The 25,723-nt window shown below is 40.5% G+C and overlaps 1 protein-coding gene across 3 annotated transcripts in view; it reads right to left on the bottom strand.

Annotated features, from left to right (window-relative positions):
- Positions 1-14,049: 14,049 nt before the first annotated feature.
- The window catches only part of CACUL1 (CDK2 associated cullin domain 1), a 64,048-nt gene continuing 52,374 nt past the window's right edge, over positions 14,050-25,723 (bottom strand). For all 3 annotated transcript variants that reach the window (XM_064269259.1, XM_064269260.1, XM_003409102.4), the window contains 3 exons: positions 23,028-23,166; positions 19,218-19,261; positions 14,050-18,577 (listed from right to left, as the gene is read on the bottom strand). In XM_064269259.1, coding sequence (XP_064125329.1) covers positions 18,537-18,577; positions 19,218-19,261; positions 23,028-23,166 — 224 coding nt within the window. In that variant the 3' untranslated portion in view covers positions 14,050-18,536. The remainder of the gene's footprint in view (positions 18,578-19,217; positions 19,262-23,027; positions 23,167-25,723) is intronic.

Here is a 25,723-nt window from a genome sequence, read left to right as displayed (position 1 = left end):
ATCTTAGATGGCTGCTTGCTAGCGTTTAAGACCCCAGATGCTACTCTTCAAAGTGGGATGCAGAATGTTTCCTTAATAACTTTTATTATGCCAATTGACTTAGATGTCCCCTGAAACCATGGTCCCCAAGCCCCTGCCCTTGCTACACTGGCCTTCAAAGCATTCAGTTTATTCAGGAAACTTCTGTGCTTTTGGTTTAGTCCAATTGTGCTGACCTCCCCTGTATTGTGTGTTGTCTTTCCCTTCACCTAAAGTAGTTCTTATCTACTATCTAATTAGTGAATACCCCTCTCCCACCCTCCCTCCTCTCATAACCACAAAAGAATGTTTTCTTCTCAGTTTAAACCATTTCTCAAGTTCTTATAATAGTGGTCTTATACAATATTTGTCTTTTTGCAGTTGACTAATTTCACTCAGCATAATGCCTTCCAGGTTCCTCCATTTTGTGAACTGTTTCACAGAGTCCTCACTTTTCTTTATCAATGCGTAGTATTCCATTGTGTGGCTATACCATAATTTATCCATTCATCTGTCGATGGGCACCTTGGTTGCTTCAATCTTTTTTCTATTGTAAACAGTGCTGCAAAGAACATGGGTGTGCATATATCTATTCGTGTAAAGGCTCTTATTTCTCTAGGATATATTCTGAGGAGTGGGATTGCTGGATCATATGGTAGTTCTATTTCTAGCTTTTTAAGAAAGTGCCAAATCAACTTCCAAAGTGGTTGTACCATTTGACATTCCCACCAGCAGTGTACAAGTGTTCCAATCTCTCCACAGCCTCTTCAACATTTATTATTTTGTGTTTTTTGGATTAATGCCAGCCTTGTTGGAGTGAGATGAAATCTCATTGTAGTTTTGATCTGCATTTCTCTAATGGCTAATGATCGTGAACATTTCCTCATGTATCTGTTAGCTACCTGAATGTCTTCTTTAGTGAAATGTCTATTCATATCTTTTGCCCATTTTTTAGTTAGGTTATTTGTCTTTTTGTAGTTGAGTTTTTGCAGTATCATGTAGATTTTAGAGATCAGACATTGATTGGAAATGTCATAGCTAAAAACTTTTTCCTAGTCTGTAGGTAGTCTTTTTACTTTTATGGTGAAATCTTTGGATAAGCATAGGTGTTTGATTTTTAGCAGCTCCCAGTTATCTAGTTTTTCTTCTGCATTGTTAGTAATGTTTCGTATACTGTTTACGCCATGTATTAAGGCTCCTAACATTGTCCCTATGTTTTCTTCCATGATCTTTATCATTTTATATTTAGGTCTTTGATCCATTTTGAGCTCATTTTGTGCATGGAGTGAGGTATGGGTCTTGTTTCATTTTTTTGCAGATGGATATCCAGCTATGCCAGCACCATTTGTTAAAAAGACTGTCTTTTCCCCATTTAACTGTTTTGGGGCCTTTGTCAAATATCAACTGCTCATATGTGGATGGATTTATGTCTGGATTCTCAATTCTGTTCCATTGGTCCATGCATCTGTTGTTGTACCAGTACCAGGCTGTTTTGACTACTGTGGCAGTATAATAGGTTCTAAAATCAGGGAAAGTAAGGCCTCCCACTTTGTTCTTCTTTTTCAGTAATGCCTTATTTATCTGGGGCCTCTTTCCCTTCCACATGAAATTGGTGATTTGTTTCTCCATCTCATTAAAGAATGTCCTTGGGATTTTGATCAGAATTGCATTAAATGTATAGATTGCTTCTGGTAGAATAGACATTTTTATAACGTTAAGTCTTCCTATCCATGAGCAAGGTATGTTTTTCCACTTATGTAAGTCTCTTTTGGTTTCTTCCAGAAGTGTACTGTAGTTTTCTTTGTATAAGACTTTTACATCTCTGGTAAGATTTATTCCTAAGTATTTTATCTTCTTGGGGACTACTGTAAATGGCATTGATTTGGTGATTTCCTCTTTGATGTTCTTTTTGTTGGCGTAGAGGAATCCAACTGATTTTTGTATGTTTATCTTGTATCCCGATACTCTGAACTCTTCTATTAGTTTCAATACTTTTCTGGAGGATTCTTTAGGGTTTTCTGTGTATAAGGTCATGTCACCTGCAAATAGAGATACTTTTACTTCTTCCTTGCCAATCTGGATGCCCTTTATTTCTTTATCTAACCTAATTGCTCTGGCTAGGACCTCCAACACAATGTTGAATAAGAGTAGTAATAAAGGGCATCCTTGTCTGGTTCCTGATCTCAGTGGGAATGCGTTCAGGCTCTCTCCATTTAGGGTGATGTTGGCTGTTGGCTTTGTATAAATGCCCGTGATTATGTTGAGGAATTTTCCTTCTATTCTTATTTTGCTGAGAATTTTTATCATGAATGAGTGTTGAACTTTGTCAAATGCCTTTTCTGCATCAATTGATGAAATCATGTGGTTCTTGTCTTTTGTTTTATTTATGTGGTGGATTACATTAATTGTTTTTCTAATGCTGAACCATCCCTGCATACCTGGTATGAATCCCACTTGGTCATGGTGAATTATTTTTTTGATATGTTGTTGAATTCTATTGGCTAGAATTTTGTTGAGGATTTTTGCATCTACATTCATGAGGGATATAGGTCTATAATTTTCTTTTCTTGTGGTGTCTTTACCTGGTCTTGGTATCAGGGATATGGTGGCTTCATAGAATGAGTTTGGTAGTATTCCATCCTTTTCTATGGTCTGAAATACCTTTAGTAGTAGTGGTGTTAACTCTTCTCTGAAAGTTTGGTAGAACTCTGCAGTGAAGCCCTCTGGACCAGGGCTTTTTTTTGTTGTGAGTTTTTTGATTACCTTTTCAATCTCTACTTTTATTATGGGTCTATTTAGTTGTTCTACCTCTGTTTGTGTTAGTTTAGGTAGGTAGTGTGTTTCTAGGAATTCATCCATTTCTTCTAGGTTTTCAAATTTGTTTGAGTACAACTTTTCATAGTAATCCGGTATGATTCTTTTAATTTCAGTTGGGTCTGTTGTAATATCGACCAACTCATTTCTTATTCGGGTCATTTGCTTCCTCTCCTGTTTTTCTTTTCTCAGTTTGGCCAGTGGTTTCTCAATTTTGTTGATTTTTTCAGAAAACCAGCTTTTGGTCTTGTTAATTCTTTCAATTGTTTTTCTGTTTTCTATTTCATTTAGTTCAGCTCTAATTTTTATTATTTGTTTTCTTCTGGTGCCCGCAGGTTTCTTTTGTTGTTCTCTTTCTGTTTGTTCAAGTTGTAAGGATAATTCTTTGATTTTGGCCCTTTCTTTTTGGATGTGTGCATTTATTGATATAATTGGCCTCTGAGCACTGCTTTTGCTGTGTCCCAAGGTTCTGATAGGAAGTGTTTTCATTCTCACTGGATTCTATGAATTTCTTTATTCCATCCTTAATATTTTCATAATCCAGTCTTTTTGAGCAGGGTATTGTTCAGTTTCCAAGTGTTTCATTTCTTTTCCCTGCTTTTCCTGTTATTGATTTCCACTTTTATGGCCTTATGGTCAGAGAAGATGCTTTGTAATATTTCAATGTTTTGGATTCTGTTCAGGCTTGCTTTATGACCTAATATGTGGTCTAGTCTAGAGAATGTTCCACGTGCACTAGAAAAGAAAGTATAGTTGGTTGCTGTCGGGTGGAGTGTTCTGTATATGTTTACGAGGTCAAGTTGGTTGATTGTGGCATTTAGATTTTCCGTGTCTTTATTGAGCTTCTTTCTGGATGTCCTGTCCTTCACTGAACGTGATGTGTTGAAGTCTCCTACTATTATTGTGGGGCTATCTCACTTTTCAATGCTGAGTTTGTTTTATGTATCTTGCAGCCCTGTCATTGGGTGTATAAATATTTAATATGGTTATATCTTCTTGGTGTACTGTCCCTTTAATAATTACATAGTGCCCTTCCTTATCCTTTATGATGGAATTAACTTTAAAGTCTATTTTGTCAGAAATTAACATTGCCACTCCTGCTCTTTTTTGATTGTTGTTTGCTTGGTATATTTTTTTTCCCATCCTTTGAGTTTTAGTTTGTTTTTCTAAGGTGTGTCTCTTGTAGGCAGCATATAGATGGATCTTGTTTTTTAATCCATTCTGCCACTTTCTGTCTCTTTATTGGTGCATTTAGTCCATTTACATTCAGGGTAATTATAGATAGGTATGAATTTAGTGCTATCATTTTGATGTCTTTTCTTGTGTGTTGTTGAGTTTCTTTTTCCCACTTAATTTTATGTGCTGAGTAGATTATCTTTATATATTGTCCTTTCCTCATATTTTTTGTTGATTTTGTTTCTGCTGAGTCTCTTTTTTTTTCTTATATTTTATTTTGATGGGTAGGATAGTTTGTGTCCTTTGTGGTTACCTTATTATTTATCCCTATTTTTCTAGATTTATACCTAACTTTTATTTCTTTGTATCGCTGTATCTTCTTCTCCATATGGAAGGTGTATGATTACATTTCTTCTTGTTGTTGTTGTTAGGTGCCGTCGAGTCAGTTCCGATTGACAGTGACCCTATGCACAACAGAACGAAACACTGCCTGGTCCTTCGCCATCCTTACAATCGTTGCTATGCTTGAGCTTATTGCTACAGCCACTGTGTCAATCCACCTCGTTCAGGGTCTTCCTCTTTTCCGCTGACCCTGTACTCTGCCAAGCGTGATGTCCTTCTCCAGGAACTGATCCCTCCTGACAACATGTCCAAAGTATGTAAGACACACTCTCGCTGTCCTTGCCTCTAAGCAGTATTCTGGCTGCACTTCTTCCAAGACAGATTTGTTCGTTCTTTTGGCAGTCCGTGGTATATTCAATATTCTTCGCCAACACAATTCAAAGGCGTCAACTCTTCTTCGGTCTTCCTCATTCACTGTCCAGCTTTCACATGCATATGACATGATTGAAAATACCATGGCTTGGGTCAGGCGCACCTTAGTCTCCAGGTGACATCTTTGCTATTCAACACTTTGAAGAGGTCCTTTGCAGCAGATTTGCCCAATGCAATGTGTCTTTTGATTTCTTCACTGCTGCTTCCATGGCTGTTGATTGTGGATCCATGTAAAATGAAGTTCTTGACAACTTCAATCTTTTCTCCATTTATCATGATGTTGCTCATTGGTCCAGTTGTGAGGATTTTTGTTTTCTTTATGTTGAGGTGCAATCTTTACTGAAGGCTGTGGTCTTTGATCTTCATTAGTAAGTGCTTCAAGTCCTCTTCACTTTCAGCAAGCAAGGTTGTGTCATCTGCATAACAGATATTATCGTTAATGAGTCTTCCTCCAGTCCTGATGCCTCGTTCTTCTTCATATAGTCCAGCTTCTCGGATTATTTGTTCAGCATACAAATTCAATAGGTATGGTGAAAGAATACAACCCTGATGCACACCTTTCCTGACTTTAAACCAGTCGGCATTCCCTTGTTCTGTCCAAACCGCTGCCTCTTGATCTATGTAAAGGTTCCTCATGAGCACAATTAAGTGTTCTGGAATTCTCATTCTTTGCAGCATTTTCCATAGTTTGTTTTGATCCACACAATCAAATGTCTTTGCATAGTCAATAAAACACAGATAAACATCCTTCTTTTTTTTTTTTTTTTAAACATCCTTCTGGTATTCTCTGCTTTCAGCCAGGATCCATCTGACATCAGCAATGATATCCCTGGTTCCATGTACTCTTCTGAAACCAGCCTGAATTTCTGGCAGTTCCCTGTTGATATACTGCTGCAGCCGTTTTTGAATGATCTTCAGCAAAGTTTTGCTTGCGTGTGATATTAATGATATTGTTCTATAATTTCCACATTTGGTTGGATCACCTTTCTTGGGAATAGGCATAAATATGGATCTCTTCCAGTCAGTTGGCCAGGAAGCTGTTTTCCAGATTTCTCGGCATAGACGAGTGAGCATCTCCAGTGCTGCATCTGTTTGTTGAAACATCTGAATTGATACTCCATCAATTCCTGGAGACTTGTTTTTCACCGATGCCTTCAGAGCAGCTTAGACTTCTTCCTTCAGTACCATCGGTTCCTGATCATATGCCACCTCTTGAAATGGTTGAATATCGACTAATTCTTTTTGATATAATGACTGTGTATTCCTTCCATCTTCTTTTGATGCTTCCTGCATCGTTTAATACTTTCCCCATGGAATCCTTCACTATTGCAACTCAAGGCTTGAATTTTTTCTTCAGTTCTTTCAGCTTGAGAAATGCCGAGCGTGTTCTTCCCTTTTGGTTTTCCATCTCCAGCTCTTTGCACATGTCATTACAGTACTTTACTTGTCTTCTTGAGAGGCCCTTTGAAATCTTCTGTTCAGTTCTTTTACTTCATCAATTCTTCCTTTTGCTTTAGCTGCTCGATGCTCAAGAACAAGTTTCAGAGTCTCCTCTGACACCCATCTTGGTCTTTTCTTTCTTTTCAGTGACCTCTTGCTTTCTTCATGGATGATGTCCTTGGTGTCATTCCACAACTTGCCTGGTCTTCGGTCGCTAGTGTTCAATGCGTCAAATCTATTCTTCAGATGGGCTCTAAATTCAGGTGGGATATACTCAAGGTCATATTTTGGCTCTCATGGACTTGCTCTGATTTTCTTCAGTTTCAGCTTGAACTTGCATATGGGCAATTGGTGGTCTGTTCCACAGTCAGCCCTTGGCCTTGTTCTGACTGATGATATTGAGCTTTTCCATCATCTCTTTGCACAGATGTAGTCGATTTGATTTCTGTGTGCTCCATCTGGCGAGGTCCATGTGTAGAGTTGCCGTTTATGTTGGTGAAAGAAGGTATTTGCAATGAAGAAGTCATTGGTCTTGCAAAATTCTATCATTTGCTCTCTGGCATTGTTTCTATCACCCAGGCCATATTTTCCAACTACTGATCCTTCTTCGTTTCCAACTTTCACACTGCAATTGCCAGTAATTATCAATGCATCAAAAAAAAAAAAAATTCTTAGTCCTTCTTTATTATTCTAATGTTGTCTTCTTTTATACAATAACATCACTGTTACCCTGTTTTGAGGTTTGTTTTTTTTTTTATAATCTTGATTTGGTTTTTTGGATTTCCCTGTCTGGGTTGACTTCTGGTTGCTCTGCCCAGTGTTCTAGTCTTGGGTTGATACCCGATATTATTGATTTTCTAACCAAAGAACTCCCTTCAGTATTTCTTGTAGTTTTGGTTTAGTTTTTACGAATTCCCTAAACTTGTGTTTGTCTGGAAATGTCTTAATTTCACCTTCATATTTAAGAGACAGTTTTGCTGGATATACAATTCTTGGCAAGCAATTTTTCTTTCCTTCCATTTTTTAAATATGTCATCCCGTTGCCTTCTTGCCTGCACAGTTTCTGCCAAGTAGTCCGAGCTTATTCTTATTGGCTGTCCTGTGTAGGTGACTTTTCATTTATCTCTCACTGTTCTTATAATTCTCTATCTTTGGTTTTGGCAAGTTTGATTAAGTCTTGGTGACTTTCTTTTAAGATCTACCTTATGTGGAGTTCGATGAGCATCTTGGATAGATATCTTCTCATCTTTCAATGATATCAGGGAAGTTTTCTGCCAACAAATCTTCAACAATTCTCTGTATTTTCTGTTATCCCTCCCTGTTCTGGTACTCCAATCACTCATAGGTTATTTCTCTTGATAGAGTCTCACGTGATTCTTAAGGTTTCCTCATTTTTTTTAATTCTTTTATCTGGTTTTTCTTCACATATATTAGTGCCAACTGATTTATCTTTGAGTTCAGAAATTCTAGCTTCTACTTGCTCAGTTCTGCTCCTCTTTCTATTGAGTTGCCTACTTCTGTAATTTTATTTTAATGTTCTGAATTTCTGATTCCTATGGATTTTTCCAGCTTATTAAACTTTTCATTATTTTCCTGAATAATATTTCTAATTTCTTCAATTGCTTTATCTGTGTGTTCCTTGGCTTGTTCTGTGTATTGTCTCATTTCCTTCCTGATGTCTTGAAGGATTCTGTATATTAAACTTTTGTATCCTGCATCTGGTAATTCCAGGAATGCACTTTCATTTAGAAGATCCCTGGATTCTTTGAGAGCCTGTTGAGGGGATCATGGTCTGTTTCTTTATGTGACTTGATATTGACTGTTGTCTCTGAGACATCTATAAGTTATTTTATCAATTTATGCTTGCTTACTGTGTTGTAGCCACTTGCTTTGTTTTGTTTTGGTATACCCCTATGGGTTGCGTGAGTGACCTAGCTTGATTATTTTTGCCTTTGGAGCTCTGACATCCTGTCCCCAGATGGCTAGAGCTGTTATCAGGTATATCAGTCTAGGAGTCCATTCAGATTTCTTGTATGAATTCAGCTCAGGTTTCCAGGTAGCTGATCATCAAGTGTGTGGTACAGGCTCTGTCCTACAGTCTTAGAGGGGCAGGGGTGATTGGCATATATACCGGTATCTGACTGCAACGGGGGGTCACGCTCTGAACAAGGCAGGGGCCTAAGAACTGACCCCCGAGTGTCTCTGAGGAAAGCGCATCCCTGTTCCCTAGCGTGTGCAGGTGGGTGGGTTCTGCAGATGGACCATGGGCACCCAAAGTTTTTGGTTGTAAGGACTAGGAGGTACCAGTTATCTTTGGACCCCTGTCACAGGTGGCTGGGTGACCTGAGTGGAGCCACCAGTCCTTAGGTTCCTGATGTGGGTAGGCGAGGACCTTGTTTAATAGGGAAAGCAATGTCAAATGTCAAACACCCACCTCTCCACCTCACAGCTGAAATGATTGGAGTTTGCCAACAAGGGCCTTTTCTCGAAAAATAGGCCCACACAGGTCCATGCAGAAGGGAAAGTTGCTCAAAGTCCACGGACGGTTTATGCCTGGACAGGAGCCGCTTCTGTCCTTAGCTCCCCCGGTTAGTGGAGCTAGCAAATTATATTTTCCCCGAACTGCTAATTTTTTCCTTCCCCAAGGCCAGGAGGATGGCTCTAGGTGCTCAGCAGGGCCTATCTCAGACCCAGGGAATTCAGCACTGAAGCCGGCTTGTGGGTGGGGGTGGTGCGTTAACATATACGCAAGTACTTAGCTTTTGCCGAGCGCCGTTCTCAGGTTCTGGAGGTGAGAGTAGGCTGTGTGGCTGGCTGCTACTCCCTGAGGACACTGCAGCCAAATGCTAGTACCAGCCGACCGCCGCTACCCGCTCTGGGAATGGTGCCTGAGGGCTCCCTGCGATTCAGGTCTGGTAACTCCTCTCTGCTTCTGAACAGTTTCTTCCTCCCCCTACCCCTCAGTTCATTTTCTAAGCTTGCCTTTGAAGCTCAGGGTTCCCAGCTTGTCACAAATATACTCGTTTCACTTGTGTTTTTTTTTTTTTTTGGTCGTTGTTGTAAAGAGGGCTTGCCGGAAGCGTCTGTCTATTCCGCCATCTTGGCTCCGCCTCCCATAAATGCTTCTTTAAAGCCTGAGATTCCACAACTGTCCAAATCCAAGGGGCCACAACAGGCTGTTGGTAAATCAAAATCAAACTCGAATGATGTAGAGGATTCAATCCTAGCCCTGACTTATTCTATTAAATTTTCTTTGGTACAGCTGTTAGATAAATTTATACCTACTGGACAGCCATTGCACACAGGAAGCTAAGCACTTTCCTTTCTTGTGTGATTTTATCTTCCCAAAACAGAAGCCCTAAAACTTAACTCGTCTTGGTGGTAGGTTAGAGTTAGAAAAAACTGGGTATCAACCGCCCTAAAAGGAGCCATTTTATCTGGCATATGGTCTCCCCGTTGCAGTCGAGTGGATTCCAACTCATAGCAACCCTTTATGACAGAGTAGAACTGCCTCATAGGATTTTCAAGGAGCAGCTGGTGGATTCAAACTGCTGACCTTTCGGTTAGCAACCGTGCTCTTAACCACTGTATTACAATAGTCACCAGAATTCAGGAAATGATTCTACCAACTCTACCCAGATCCCTTCTTAGGTACTTTGGAGCCTCCACTTTGGCTTGGTTTGGACCAATCAGCCATGTGGGAGTGAGCTGACCATTTCCAGGTGCCTGCTAAGTGCCCAGGACTGTGCAAGGTGACTGCCATGCAGTTTGTCCTTTAATGCCCACAACAATCCCAAGACCTGGGCGTTAATTAGCCCCACTTCATGCAGAGGAAATCGAGCCTCTGAGGTGAGCTTGAACTCAGCTCTTCATAACCCCAAAGCCCAAGTTCTGACACCAGATGCAAACAGAGATCATGACATCTGCCTGGTAATGGCAAGGGCCAGGTGACAAAAAAATGTCCAAGAAGCATGAAGTACTCTACACTTTCCAAGAGGTGTTCTTAAGTGCACGACCGTCAGAGTCATGTGGAAAGAACCACTTGGTTGAAAAACTCTTATCTAAAATCTCACTTTCCAAGAGCTCCATCTGACTTCACACCAGTTGATAGGCACTGCATGAGTGGCTAGTCCCCACAGGGTTATGGAGTGTTGGTCTAGGAGGTTAGGCAACGAGACAGCAATCACATGCAGAGAGACTCAGACTTATCAACCCCAGCACCTCTGAAACGAGAAAGCAATGAGTGGAGCTATTGGGAATAAACTGGATGTGCAGGCCCATTTGGAGTCCGTGGGGGGTGCAAACAGTTAATATACTCCACTGCTAACTGAAAAGTGGAGGTTCAGATCCACCCAGTGGCATCTCAGAAAAAAGACCCAGTGTGGTGATCTAGTTCCAAAAAATCAGCTTCTGAAAATCCTGTGCAGCACAGTTCCACACATGGAATCCACACACTGGCAACTGGTTTGGGCAGGTCCATTTGCTGGTGGGCCCTGGCACCTGCACTGTAGATCCTCCAACAGCCAGCCAGGCCGATAGATGCTGCCTTCTAGAAACGCCAACCTGCAAGTCTGTATGGATCCTTATAGCTGTGAGCTTTGGCCACAAGTCCCTGAAAGAGAAACCTACACCCAACTACGTCTTTTCCATAGGATATCTTCAACTCTTACTCAGGAGAAGCCCGAAAGGCGGACGGCCACAGGGAGGGGGTTCTGTGGTGGTCCAGTAAGTGCTCCTGCTAGAGATGCAGACATACTGTCCTAGCGGGAACAGGCCCTGGGCTGCCCTTTGATTGGTGGACACGGCACTTCTGCCCCAATCAGTGCTTCTCCTAGGGAAGAGGCCGGGAGACACCTCTAGGGTGCAGGACACAACCTTAGCCTCTGCACTCCCTTCTCTGGGGCACCACAAAGCACCCTCAAGTCATCCTTGCAGAAATTGCCTCGGTGGAAGGTGGCCAGAAAATTCAGAGACGAAGCAGGGGAAGCCTGGTGACGGGTCCACAGGTCCCAGCCAAAACAGCAGCAGTGGGGGACTTTCCCACTCCCCAGTCTTTCACATGGCTCCTCCCACCTCAGGAGGCTCCTGGAAAATGCAACTCTTGGCTTTACTGGTCCTTTCTCTTACTTATATTCTATTTCCTTTATTTCTGCTCTCCATGATTATCTCATTAAAGTTTTGCTTTTCTAATGCAAGTGCTTAGTTTTTTTTTTTTTAATCTCCCTATAAATACCATGTTAGCTGCATCCTCTAAGTTTTGTAGTACTTTATTAAAATTTAATTTTTGAGTTATTTTCTAATTTCTACTATGATTTCTTCATTGACCCCAGTACAAGTTTTATTTTAAAATTTATATACATTTTTATTAAAATTTAATTTTTGAGTTATTTTCTAATTTCTACTATGATTTCTTCATTGACCCCAGTACAAGTTTTATTTTAAAATTTATATACATATGGGTTTTCCTTGTGATCTTGTTTTTGATTTCTAATTGCATTGTGATCAGGATTCCATTGCAGTTAACAATTTCACATCAAAGATGTGGTGAAAACCACGTGAAACTATTCACACAAATTAGTAAGTACACACAAGTAAGGCCATGTTTACTGGATCATCCATCCCTGTCAGGGACTGTCAATTTGAAAAGCAGCTTTGAATCTGCAGGAAGGTGCTGTGGGGTTGGGAGAGAGGCAGATGCCAGCCATTATCTAGAAGCTAATCATTGATGAGATGAAAAAAAAAAAGTGAAATTGTTCACTACAAATTAATTAATAAGCCAAGCACAAGGAAGTCTACATGCATTAAATATTTTTGGAGGCTAGCGCTATGACCTAGCACAAGATCAATTCTGTAAGCGTTCTAGATGTGTTTTAAAAATGCTCCTTTTCTTACTGAGGGGCACAATGTCATATATACATGTATATCCAGCAGATCAAATTTATTAGCTGAGCTAGTTACATTCTCTACTTCCTTAATGATTCTGTCTTCTGCTTGATTAATTATTGAGGAGTGTTCAAGATGTCCATTATAATGGTAGATTAATCTACTTCTCCTTACACGTGTGTCCATTTTTTCTTTATGTATCTTCTGGAACATTATTAAGCACTTAGGTAGATCATTACGGAGTTTACAGTTGTTACATCCTACTGGTAAATTAGGCCTTTTACCACATGTAGGGGCTGTCTATCAGTAGTCACTTAGGGGAGAGGCCTAATATTAGTAGGTGAAAACTGAGGTTCAGAAAAATAACCTACCCAAGAACACACAGGTAGTTATGCTGAGACTTAAACTTTCGCTCTCAGATTCTACACGTGGTATTATTTCTACTATGTCATGCTTTTTGAAATCCAAACTGTTTCAGAATTTTGTATTATTGTGAAATGGGTAAGCTGAAGAAATAAAACACACATAAACACACAGAGAACCAGCTCCATCTAGAAGAAGTATGTACTCAGTAAAACCAACAAACCATCTGCTAAGGGAAGGGAGAAGGTTTAAAGCACACCCTACTTAACTGATTTAAAAAAAGTTGAAGGAAACCGTCAGATGCAAAGGCAAAAAGTCACTGAATCCTGCTGTAAGAGGTTAAGCAAACAGCAGGTACCACGAAAACACAGCAGAGGTTAAAAACGCGGACAGGTAGGGTGGAGGGGAACCGATGAGAACTGGCACGCTGAGAATACCATAGAACACACACTTCAGAAGGCTTGCGTGAGAAACTAAAAGTATAAAACGAGGTTACACAAAATCTGGGGGATGTCACTGACTTCATAGCATTCAGTGTTTCAGAAAAAACATCGAAAAACCAAGCAAAAACATCCTCAAGTTATAAAGTTGATTAAAGATCCACCAAAGAAACTGCACTAGTGTTTTAGAAACATCAACAATTAAAAAAAAAACCCTACACGTCTGTGTGTATAATTACACACACACACACGCACGCACGGTTTACTACTGGTACAGAAGTCAAGATCAGCAGGCACCCTAAGGCTAACTGTATCCAGGGTGTAACAAACATGAACTGAGCATGGTTAGGAAACCCTGGTGGCATAGTGGTTAAGTGCTACGCCTGCTAACCAAGAGGTCGGCAGTTCGAATCCACCAAGTGCTCCTCGGCAACTCTATCGGGCAGTTCTATTCTGTCCTATAGGGTCGCTATGAGTCGGAATCGACTCGACAGCAGTGGGTTTGGCTTGGAGCATGGTTATAGTTCAGGAGGCATTATGAATACACTAAGCAAAATCGTATTTCTGTATTATAACAGAGTTCCGGTGTGCCAGGTATCAACATAACAAGGCCACAGACATCTGTACATGATTTATTTCATTAGCCACAATGTTTTAGTGATGGTAAATACCTTAACACAGAAGGGGTGATTCAAAATCCATCAAAGGTTAAAGGTCAGAACCAAAGTCAGTGGCTTTGAATCCCAGGTCAGTAAGAGTTTCATCCACCATTTTTTTTTTTTCTTGATTTAATAAGAGTTGATGTAGAGAACGCCCTGTTCTAAACTCCTCCGGGTCTTCCGACAAGAAGCACCACCAGGGACCAGACTTCATGGCTTTATTCTGGCTCTGGCTGAGCTGGTGGGCAGCAGAAGCCTCTTGCCTATGTTTGACCTTCAGTTGATCCACAAGCATTCCATTCCCAGCCACTGCTCCCCACAACTTCTCATCTGAACAATTTCTCCTGAATTGTTTGGCTGTAATATTGACAAACAGGACTAATGAGAGCAATCAAGTTGCCATCTGTTTAACAAAATACGCCCTCCTAAGAGAAGATCCACAGTCTTATTGTAGTTAGTACAGTCACAACATTGACATGACATGTGAAAATCAATACAAAATGTTTATTTTTCAATCCACAGAATTCTTAACCCCAAAGCCACATTATAAACTTCCCAGAATTGTTCAAGCCATTAACATTTTTCTTAACAAGACAGTCCAAGCTCATTTCAGGCTGGCCAGCACAGTGCAGCACACAGGAGGGTTCTAGGATAATGTACCTTTGCCCAGCACTTTCTTTCACTCTCCCATAGCTGCTCCACCCTGGCCAACACGGTGCAGCACACAGGAGGGGTTCTAGGAGAATGTATCTCTGAGCAGTACTTTCTTTCACTCTCCCACAGCTGCTCCATCCCGGCCAGCACAGTGCAGCACACAGCAGGGTTCTAGGACAATGTACCTCTGATCAGCACTTTCTTTCACTCTCCCACAGCTGCTCCATCGACAGAAATACGTACAGGCTGTGCTACTCGGCTCTGGGAAGAGGTTCAAACTCAAAATCGGGTCTCAGGCAGTGGAGGAGGGGCATGTCAGTGACTCAGTTAAGAAACAGTGGGGACAGAAGAGGAATCCTTTCCCTTGTGAAGGACAAGGTTCCTTTCATCTATTCTGGTGGCCAGAAGCTGGGTTAAATTTCAACGGGGTAATGAAAGTAACAGGAGAGCCTTCTCTCCATGAACTCCTACGACTTCCACTTACTTCTGGTAAAAGTGACCTTCATCTGATGCGCTCTTATTGAAAACAGTAACCATAGCCCAAAAGGTCCTATAAACTCCAACAGATGTCAGTATTGGGATTCACATTCTGACTTAAAATTCCGAAGTCCCCTTAAGAGGCCCACACTTGGACTAAGTAAACATAATACTCCAAGCTAAGAAGCTTAATGAGACACCACAGAAAAACCAACCCAACTCAAAACATCCAAATAGTGGCCGGAGAGCTAATGTAGGCTTTGTTTTGCTTTTTAGTTGTAAAGTTTTTAATATCTCAGATTAGTGTATACTCATAAAACAATACTCAGTTATTTTAATAGCTGCTTATTAAACAACTGAATTTTAGCTCAAAGGCAATGATGCTTGCATAATAATCACAGAATAACTTGCTGTAAAACAGAAAACAAACACAGAAGAAAATACAGCCAGCCTCAAAAATAAGACAAAATTTGGATGGGTATGCTGGTAGGTGAAACAGCATTATTTAAATACTATGACACGAGTGCTCCTGGTCACATTAGCATTGCAGAAACCGTTTCTGTTTGCTAGATCACCGTTACCTTTGCTAGTAAGGGTACAGACCACCACTCTGAAGTTATCCTTTTGTGCTGAAAGACGTTCAGATCCTTTGTTTGGTCAGTACAAAGTATTTCGAGGTGATACAAGTGCAAACTTTTCCTGAGGAATTAGTTGTGTGTGCAAATCTGCAACCAGACAGAAAGCAGGGTGTGTAGCAAGGGGAGGGCCAGTGGACACGTCCGCAGCACAGGAGCCGCATGTGCGGCATCCCCAGCCAAGGTCATCGAACCTTCTGCAACCATTCACTCACAAATTCGTTTCCATCCTACGGCCCCCTAAAGGAAGGGAGGGTAACTGCCTCGAACTTGTAAACTTGTAAAAGGCAACTTTTCCACAAAGTTTAAAAATGCACAACTCACGCAGTCCAGGTTTGTGTTTTCCTTAACCCCAATAACAATTAGGTAAGCGTCACTATCCCAGGTTTTGCTTTCTGCCCCCACAAAGAAAAGCAGTAGTTTCTGTCAGGTCTGGGTGCAGCTGTGACAACACAGGTAACGAGATGGCACTGTGACTGAAGCGTAAGGCCAACCTTTAACAAAGTACCGTCTCTGAAAACAATGGTCACCTATTTACTATTATAGGTCATTACTTCAAGGTGATTCCAGAGCTGAAAAGGACCACAATATGAAGCGGCTCTTGTTGAAGGGTCTGACTGCAGGCTGTGCATATGTACTAGTCGGTTTAGCCAAATCAACCACCTGTGCTGGCAAGCAGACAATCAAGCTGCATGTACAATTCGATGAGTTGGGCTCCACAAAAGCCAGCACTTAACCAAGGTGGAGAAGCTCTGTACACCTCCCTAGCAAGAACACACGTAACCATGACAAGAAAATACTTCTGGCAAGCAGTGCTCATCAATACACAGTGGAGGGCAAATCGCATTTCTTTTCATGTTGCAAACTAAGAACTTTGTTAAGAATTCTGATTAAATAAGCAAGGTCAATTTCATCTAAAAAGTAAGTTTTTCATCCTGCAATGTACCTCCAGGGGCCGAGGTGAGTGACAAGGTGCACCAGGAGGGTGTGTAACCCTTTCTATAGTGCCTTCCAACCACAGCTTTGCAGTACCAAGCCCCGTCCCACAGATGGCTGCAGACACTGTGCAAAAATTTACAGAAACTAAATTTTGCCCACTTTTTGTTAACACATACACAATAAAATTTAGACAATAAGAAATACTTCTACCATTAACTTAAAAATGCAAAAGCATCCAAAGACTTTAATGCTAATTCACATCATAGTACAAGGCTTTCGTAGGGAAAGTTCCGTTGCTAGCCAAAAAAGAGTGCCGGCTCCCAGAAAAACCACTTGGGTATATAATTAGGGTACTTGAAGAACCCATCTGCCTTTAAAGAAATGTTCCAATTTTACTTTCTTTTGGAATTATTATTAAAACCAATCAGGGGACTTCAGTTCCAGGTGTAAATGATAAGCCTGGGGCAAACAAACCAATTCCACTGAGAAAAGGAAAATTTGGACTTCATGATAAAATGGAGTATCAATTTTCTTCCCTGAAACTAGAACGTTACTGATGTAGCAAATCAAATGGTACAGGTCATACTGAGAGTTCTATATTCTCAGAGTAAGTCAGGGTTTACCAATACACTCTAAGATGCTCACAGAGTTAAATGAGTCCAATTCAAAGTCCTCCACAAAACCCACCAATGCTGGTTAAGTACGTAGAAAAATAAATCTGACAACCTTTTCTTTTACTTCTCTAAGGATTTTACAAATCGAGGGCTTCTATTATTAGATGACTTCCTTGCTTCCAATCACACTTCTAGATCTCCCACTCACCCCACTCCCCCCAAAAAGGACAAACTGAATTGGCAGAGGCGACTCTACAGAAACGCCTGCACACTGGAGTGTGCCAGCAGCCCTGCTACCGAAAAAGGATGTTATCAGTCTGACAGCACCAGAGTGAAGCCTATGCTCAACTTAGATTCAAGCAAAATCGCAAGGAAAACCACTTTTCCCTTGCCGCATCTTTGCATTTCAAAAACTAGAATGAGCTTCAGAGCCTTTTTATAGAGAACACAAGGGAAACAGCACTGTGGGCGTAGAAGAGCAGGAAACACAGCCTGCCTCAGCTGGAAGGCAGCCCAAAACAGCAGTGCTACTTCTTCCTAGACACTCCAGAATGCCGGTTTAACAGGTGCAGACTGCACGCTTCTTTTAAAGTACTTATCGCACCCATTGAAAATGCAATGGATCAGGAGCCCCACATCATTGATTGTATTTAAGTTTAATAACCATTATCTGCTTCCTAGAGCATCAGAGGAAGTAGCTCTGACTGCTGGGTAACTCGCAACACAAGGAAAAGGGGAGCTTTGGTGCTGAGGCGTCCACCCCAAACTAGCATACTGACAATCATCACAGCAGCTGGTGATACCGTGTTAAGGGAGAGAGTGAGAATGCTCTACACGAGTTGGTCCCTGACACCAACATGAAGATGCTAATAGTGAAGCAGGGGGAGAGTCTGACCAATGTGTAACGTGTTTCTATTTTCCCACTTAATTAACATGGTGCTCCGAAGTCACACCTAGCATCTCGGTGGGTTCTTTTTTGATACCGTTAACTTCTTCAGGAAGCATTTGTAAGTTTTATATGGTCACACAGTTGCAAAGTGCACAAAGCTCAAGGCACAGAGTAGAAAAGAGAACTGATGGAGGGAAAAGGTATAGCGAAAGCAGAGTTAGTAGTTTTCTTTAACAAGACTTTCTAATGCTAAACAAAGACCAACTCTTTTAAAAGGGGTTGTTTTGGTTATGGGCAAAAAATACTGTATTGTAATGATCTGCTTGTTTTTCAAAGCAAAAGATATCTTGACATGTGAAACCAATACACCAAAGAGCCAAGTCCACGAATGAACAAAACGAGTGCTGTAAAATAGAAAGATTATTCTTCTCTTATATTTTTGGAGGAAGCTGCTGATTTTGGCTGCCGGTTCTCACTTAGCAGTGGTCACTTTCCAAGATGCCTGTTCCTCATGAAATCCATAGATAAACTCATTAAGAGGCTGCCCCATTTCCATATCATCCCAAAGTCTAGCAGCAACTGTTTTTTTTTTGTTTGTTTTTTTTAAAATTACAAACTCAAGTCAGAAGTCCAACATCTTCTCCCAAGAACAGCTTTGTGACAGAGCTCCTGTGTGTGTACAGGACGCCCGCTGTGCTCTGAAGAGTCTGCAGCTCCAGTGTGTCCTCTTTGCAGGAACCAAAGTACATTCAATACATTCACTATCTGTAGCCTCGGGAACTTGCACATGCTGACGAGCTGTCTGAGAAAACACGGGAGCAGAAGTATGAATAGCATCTGATAATGGTAGACAATCTGCTTATTCGACACCAACTTATCACCCCCTCACAAGCCCCTAAAAGGGGGCTTTAAAAAAAATAGTAACTGCAAAATTATGTGGAATAATCTACATAGTGAAGTGAAGGGGGGCTGGCTCATCAGAACTGAGACTGGGTCAGCATATGCTAATAAGGAGCCCTGGTGGTGCAAATAGTTAAGCACTCAGCTGCTAACTGAAAGGTTGGCAGGTCGAACCCACTCAGTGGCTCCTGGGGAGAAAGACTTGGCGATTTGCTCCTGCAAAGATCACAGCCTAGAAAACCCTATGTGGCAGTTCTACTCTGTCACATGGGGTCGCTATGAGTCAGAATGGATTCAATGACACCTAACAACAAGGAGATACTAGAGACTCTGAGCTTTAGTGGCCTCTGGACAACTGCCATCAACTGGATTTCAGAGCTGCCACAGCTTGCAGAATACTTGGCTTGACCCTGATCACACACAGTACCTCATGGGAATCCCATCAAGAAGATGACAGATGTTGTTATACTCACTGCAGTTTCTGCCAGTGGCTACCCTACATCACAGAACCATCAGAGATGGAAAGGAACACCAGTACTTACTATAAGCCAACTCATCCCCAGCTCTCTTCCGGGACTGGTCGCCTCTGGAGACAAGAAAACAAGACGGAGTCAACAGACTTCTTCAAACCCCAAAACAGGAGAAACAAATTGATACAATTGATAATGAAAGTATAGCAGATATCATATCTCCATTCTAACCAACAACCTATTTAAAAATAGACATTAAACTTAAACATAATACCTGCTGCCGTCAAGTGGACTCATAGCAACCCTATAGGACAGAGTAGAACTGCCCCACAGGGTTTCCAAGGAGCAGCTGGTAGATCTGAACTGCCAACATTTGGTCAGCAGCCAAATGCCTAACCACTGTAACACCATATACAAAGGTAAATTTCAAATATGAAATAACTCAAAAACCACCGTCATCAAGTCAATTCCAACCGACCACACGACTGTCCACTTATCACCCTAGGCCCTAGCTGGACCGTGGCCTCCTCAGAGGCATTACATGACTAAATGAGCTGGAACGGCCCTTCACACATGCCCCGGTCACTTACTCTCGATCCCATTCTGTTTTATTTTCTTCCTAGCACTTACTGTTACTTGAAGCTATTTGCTTATTTAAATGCTTAGTATTTATCTCCGAACACTAGAGTATAAGCTCCATGAAATCAGGAACTCTCCCTGTCTTGCTCACCCCAGTGTTTGGAACAGTGTTTAGCATACTGTAGGTACTCAATAAATACTTGTCAGATTAACAAATCAGTGAATAATTTAGTCTCTAGAGATTATTAAAATGCTAGCCCAAATAATTATTTCCTGCTTTTGAATAATCTTTCAGATAACCAAAGTTTCTCACTTTCTTTTCTGGTTATGCTTAAGACTAGGGCAGAAGCTGCTGCTTCTTGCTCGGTGCTGTGAGGAGCCTTGATGACTGGCAGGAAGAAAACACACCAAAAGGCCTCTGAAGGTTTTTTTTCCCCCCCAGGTGAGAAAAGCACACACAGAGTTCAGTATGAACTCGCTTCTGGCAGCCTAAAGAGTCCTAACCAGATCCTCTGCCATGCCACTTTTTAAACACCTCTCTTGTTAACACCGTACCTAGCCAAAGCCAGCCGCATGTCTTACATTGTTATTCACACTAGTACCATCACAGCAGCATTCACCAAATATCCTAAAATAAGTTAGTGCAGACCAAAAAGGAGAATACACAGTTTTATATCTAGAACTGCAACTTCCACAGACAACCTTCATTCCCAATCTCCAACAGTTAAATAAAAACGAACACACAAAAACAAGAGGAGAAAAATACAAGTGTGAAAACAATGGGAGGCAAGAAGAATACAAATGTGAGGTATGGAACAGGCTGCCAAAGATACTATCTCACCTCACACGTCTGGAAGGCTATAGGCTGCCCTGGAAACTGTAGTGTGACCCACTCAGGTAAAACCGGCAATACCCTACAAGGTTCTATTTAGGTAACAGAACTAATCATTTTAGAAAAAACATTTTATTTCCTTTAAAAGTTACTTGGTACGTCCTCTGAAGGGGACCATACAGGTTGATGGGAAGGAAGCTGCTTCAGCAGAGGCCTGCCATTTTAAAAGTTCCCAAATGAGCTTCTTTTCCAGAATGTAATTTTTGACATGAGGCATCAATCCAGCCCCATCCCCAAAACTGACTAAATTATGCAAGCACCAAATAAAAAGAAAGTATTGCTTTTAGCTTGTCTGTTAATTCTAGCTTTGAAATAAATTCACTCTGTATTTCTGTAAACCTCAAGATCATGTTTTACATAAACTCCAGCTCAGATGAGAATCTGTCCACTAACTGCCAATATTCACTTCTTATTTCAAAACACTTCAAAGACTTGCTCTGTGCCGTCCACATTAAGTCTTGTACTGCCTCTCCTGAACCCCTACATTACGTAAGTGGGACATCGTCTTAAATGAAAAAGTAGTTTGCAAAGCTGAGCAACAATCCTGTGGCTGGGTAGGCAAAAACCATAAAATGACTGCTCGTATTAGAACAGCCAGGAACAGAATTCTTGTGATATCCTGTACTGCATTCTCAATGTTATTTTTACATCGGCGGACGTCATATCTTCCAAAACTATCCCAGCCAAAGAAGATCACAGGTGGCATGGTGTTGGGCAGTGCAGGCTGTGAAGGGTCATCCTCAAGGGCTGGACGTAGGCTGGCTTTCCATCAGCTGATGAGTGTGGTTTGTGCAAGTCCTTTCTAACCAATACGAGTAAACGCAGAGCTCAGTGGAGTGCATGTGAGACTGTGAGCTTACACAGGGTGCCATCAGAATAATTTATGGGGCAGAGTTTAATCTTCACAGTAAGTGTACAATAAATTGTTAATTTAATAATAAAAATGGCCCAATTAAGTTTGTACACTAAAACATTTTAATTTTATTACCTCTTCGAATATTGCCTATTTAAATTGCAGCCAGAAGTTGTATGGAAGCATTCCACTCAAGAGAAACAAAAATTCCAATTTACACCAAAAATCCCAGGCAATTCCCTGAATGTGGACTAACTTGGCCTTAGCCAAACAGTGGCATGTTTAGACCTTCATGTATAAAGGCAATGTTACCAGAAGGGCTATTTATGGCGTCAGTACTCATCTCATCCAAGCAAATTTTACACTAGAGCTACTATATACCAAGTGGCCCTGCACCCTGTTCTCTTATTCCAGTTCTAGAATGAAGATAAGGGGAACGTCTCTGGACTCATTCATACAGTCCCACACACTGTCCTAGAGGGTGAACCCAAGGTGCTCTGAGAATCCTCAAGAGCTATATTCCTCCACTGCTTCAGTGATAAAAGCTCTCAGAAGAACTTTTAAAGGTATGAGTAAGCTCATCTCTCAAATTAAAAGCGAACATTCAAGGAAAACATAAAAGACTTCAAATTTTTTGTGAACTTGACAAAAACATAAAAGGTATACACAGATCACCTGGCATACATTCAAAATTATTTATGGGAAAATTTAGCTGTAACTCAAGACCAGTTCTCCCGAGATGGTTTGACCTCAGAACCTTTGGAAGGGTATGCACACCAGACCCACGTGAGTCAGAGCTCAACCTGCTATTTGTGGACATAACTTGGCCTAAGTTAGGACTCAGTGTCTTCCTGCATTTGCCAGGGATTCAATAAGAGAAGATATGTAAAAGTGCCAAGTAACCAGGAAGGATTATGGAAATGTAAGGTATTACTGTGCCCTTCAATCATCTGGTGACATAAATTGGTGTTTACCCACAGGGAGTCACAAAAATCTTTTAGTTGAAAACATGCACTTCACAAGATTCTCTGGGATATGTGCATGATACTAAATTGCAAAGTTTACAGAAATTAATAAAGTGTATACATCAAAACCCAGGAATATAAAATTTTGAAACATATAAAGAGATATCCCTTTTAAGAAGAAACAACTAGGCTTTAAATCAAAATATGAAATACAGAATCCAAAGCCTCTTTGAAAATTTAGGGATAAAAGTACATTATAACTACCTATAAAACTTCTACAATGTTCTTTCAAATGTTCAGAACTAACAGGAGAGAATCAGAATTGGAAGAGTTCTTAGAGGCTGCCCAGCCGATGAGAAGTCCCTTCTTTAACATCTCTTTAGTAAAGAGCATCTTCCATAAAATCAAAGCTCAGCTTCAAAATTCATAGCCAAAGGGCACTAACTCCTCTCCCCGGGTAGCACCTTTGACTCTTGGGTGGTTATTTCCCTTCTAAGACCCTTGTAGTACCCCTCCCCTGCCAAGCCAAACTGGCCCAGGTAACGGACATATTTGGTCACCAAAGGAGGAAGAAAAGAAAAAAAAAAACTTGCCTCATGAAACCGTTCTGTATAAGTTCTCTTTGAAGTTTCTGATCTTGAGCAGCATATTCAGAAAGTTCAGATTCTACCGCCGGCGGGAGAATGTTTGGAATAAATTTAGAAAACAGAGTTGGAGCCATCTGAACCCATTCTGTGAGAGAAGAAAATGATTCATTAAGAAAATCATATGGAGAGGTTAAATCAGCTGGAAAGGAAAAATTTTTCTTTTGTTCAAAGAACAAAAAAGTCAATTAAATCCAATTTAAAATGGGGTAAAAATGCAATCCCATTCTGGAAAGCACATACACAGAGGTTAAATTTCCTTTCTAAAAAGAACTTAAAATACAAAGAAAGCAGGCAATTTTATATTTTATACATTCAAATGATCTAGAGAATTTAATGAAAATTCCTAGAGAATTTTCTAATATATCTTGTCAAAGAATTTCTACATATGGAGAAAAGCATGAATAAGATCATCCAAGTATTCTAAGTGGGCCCTCCCACTCAGAATTGGAGGGGAGGGTCTGTCTGCTGGAAATACCAGCTCTACTAGGCATTAATTAGAGCAATATACTGGCCCAAGAATAGGAGAGTACAGGTAGTCATAAGCAGACAAGACAAAAAAGGAGGTATCACAAAAGGCAGGGGGGTGAATATTTAACCAGCAGCTGGGATAACTGATTAGTACTGTGGAAACAAAAATCTACTTTGGTCCATATTAAGTTGTAACATATTAAACAGTATAAGAAAAGAATTAAATGGTTATCAAATTATTAAGAAAAACATCAAGAAAAATCTATAGACAAAAAAACTTTCATGTATCAAAATAAAAAGGCAAAACGAAAACTGAGAATATCTGCATTAGATATGACAAACGTGAATTATTATCTTTATTATAAAGCATTTGTACAAATCAATAAGACCAAACAAATGGGTGAAAAACAGGACTGGATAATTCGAAAGAAAGAAAAAAACAAGCATTAATACGTAGACTTGTTAATATTCAGAAAAATTCCAGCAAACTATGTAAATACTCTCACCTCCCTATTTAATGAACATTAAATTTAAATAATGCCCACCTGCATGGGGGGGCATGAGGAAACCAGGATCCTCCTTCCTTCCTTGCTGGCCCTAAATTAGCACTGTTAACCCTTCTGAATTCTTTTAATTCAGCTCTTTTAAATGTTCCCTTTTGGAAAACATTTTGACTGCCCATATTAAAAACCAAAAAAATGTCAATGCTCTTTAACTGGGTAAACAAAACCCAAGCCAAACCCTCTGCTATCAATTTGATTCCGACTCAGAGTCAAGTAAGCCCACCTTAAAAAGTGTAATTTGAGTTGGCAGCCAGGTCCAGTAACGGTTTGCATCACCAGGGACTCCAAATAATAAATACCAAAAAGCCACACTTGACACTGTTCAATGCTGGGTCAGCGGAAGCAATCTCTACATCTACTGATGTTGACAGCAGCTAAGTCACAGCCAGCAATGAACAAGGACTCCGAAGGACTCAAAGGTCAGTGCACTCACCACCCACACAAATTCGTGGCAAAATGTTGGCAAGTGTCCCTCCTTGAGCTCAACTCTGATATGGCTTTAAAGAGAGTCCTAATACAGTTTCAGTTGGTTAGTGGGTAATTACTAACTAGTCAGTCTTGGTTAGTGGGTAATAACTAACCAGTCAGTCACAGCCGGCAGGAGTCAAACCTATCTGCCACTCAACAGAATTCTACTCCAGGCAGTTGTTAAAATAAAGACAAAGAAAGTGCAGGTATTATTAAATGAAGAAAGGCAGGATGGGAACGCTGGAACTACTTCTAAACTAAGCTTCTACAGACTGGATGGAAACACCAAAAATGACAAAAGTCATCAGAATCTCCAAGGATTAGGGCCCAGGAATCTGCAGTTTAAAAAACCTTCTTAAGGTGATTTGGATGCAGTCTACACAGACCAGCACCTGAGAACCACTGTGATGGAAGGAACGTTCACACTTAATCATTGAAAACTGTCTAACCTTAATCTGTCAGGTGAATAAAAATGCTTTAATAAAACAGGAATATAATGAGTACTGGCAAGGAATGTAAATGTCAAAATATGTTTAACAGTATCTCAGAAAATGCCTGGGGCAGCAAAAGGTTAGTCTGTGCTAAAATTCGCCTTTTCAAAAGGCCAATTCTCGACACAGAATTCTCCTCAGAAGTACCGTGAACTCCACTGTAAGAGCCCAAACTTGGATAAAACAGCATTCAGAAGAACGTGTATCTACAATTTTTTATACCCTTAGTGATTAGCTTTATTCTGAGATTTTGTTATTTCTGATAAAAGCTAGAACTGAGTTATGAGAAAACTGCCTGCTTGGGAGGCAGAATTCAGGAATTTGCCATGCTGCATACCGGTGGATGCCATCTAAAACACAGTCATACGCTAGCACTAAAAAAAGCCATGAGCCATTCTCATCACACTGTAATAAAATGAAATTTAAAATTCTGAGAAACTAGAAAAAGAAAAACATTCAGTTGATTGGACACACGTAATAAAATATTTGTGCTATTTCATACAAGTAATTTCTTTTAAAAATTAGGAGGTATAGCACTGAAGACGTGATCCAAATTTAGGTAACATTAAAAGTAAATACTCTAGAAGTCACTAGTAGTTTAAAGCAGCCTGAGAAAGAAGGTAATTCCCGACATCACAGTCTATCCTTGATA

The sequence above is a fragment of the Loxodonta africana genome, chromosome 16 (assembly GCF_030014295.1).
Source record: "Loxodonta africana isolate mLoxAfr1 chromosome 16, mLoxAfr1.hap2, whole genome shotgun sequence".
Taxonomy (NCBI): Eukaryota; Metazoa; Chordata; class Mammalia; order Proboscidea; family Elephantidae; genus Loxodonta; species Loxodonta africana.
This window is presented reverse-complemented; position numbering and strand designations above follow the sequence as displayed.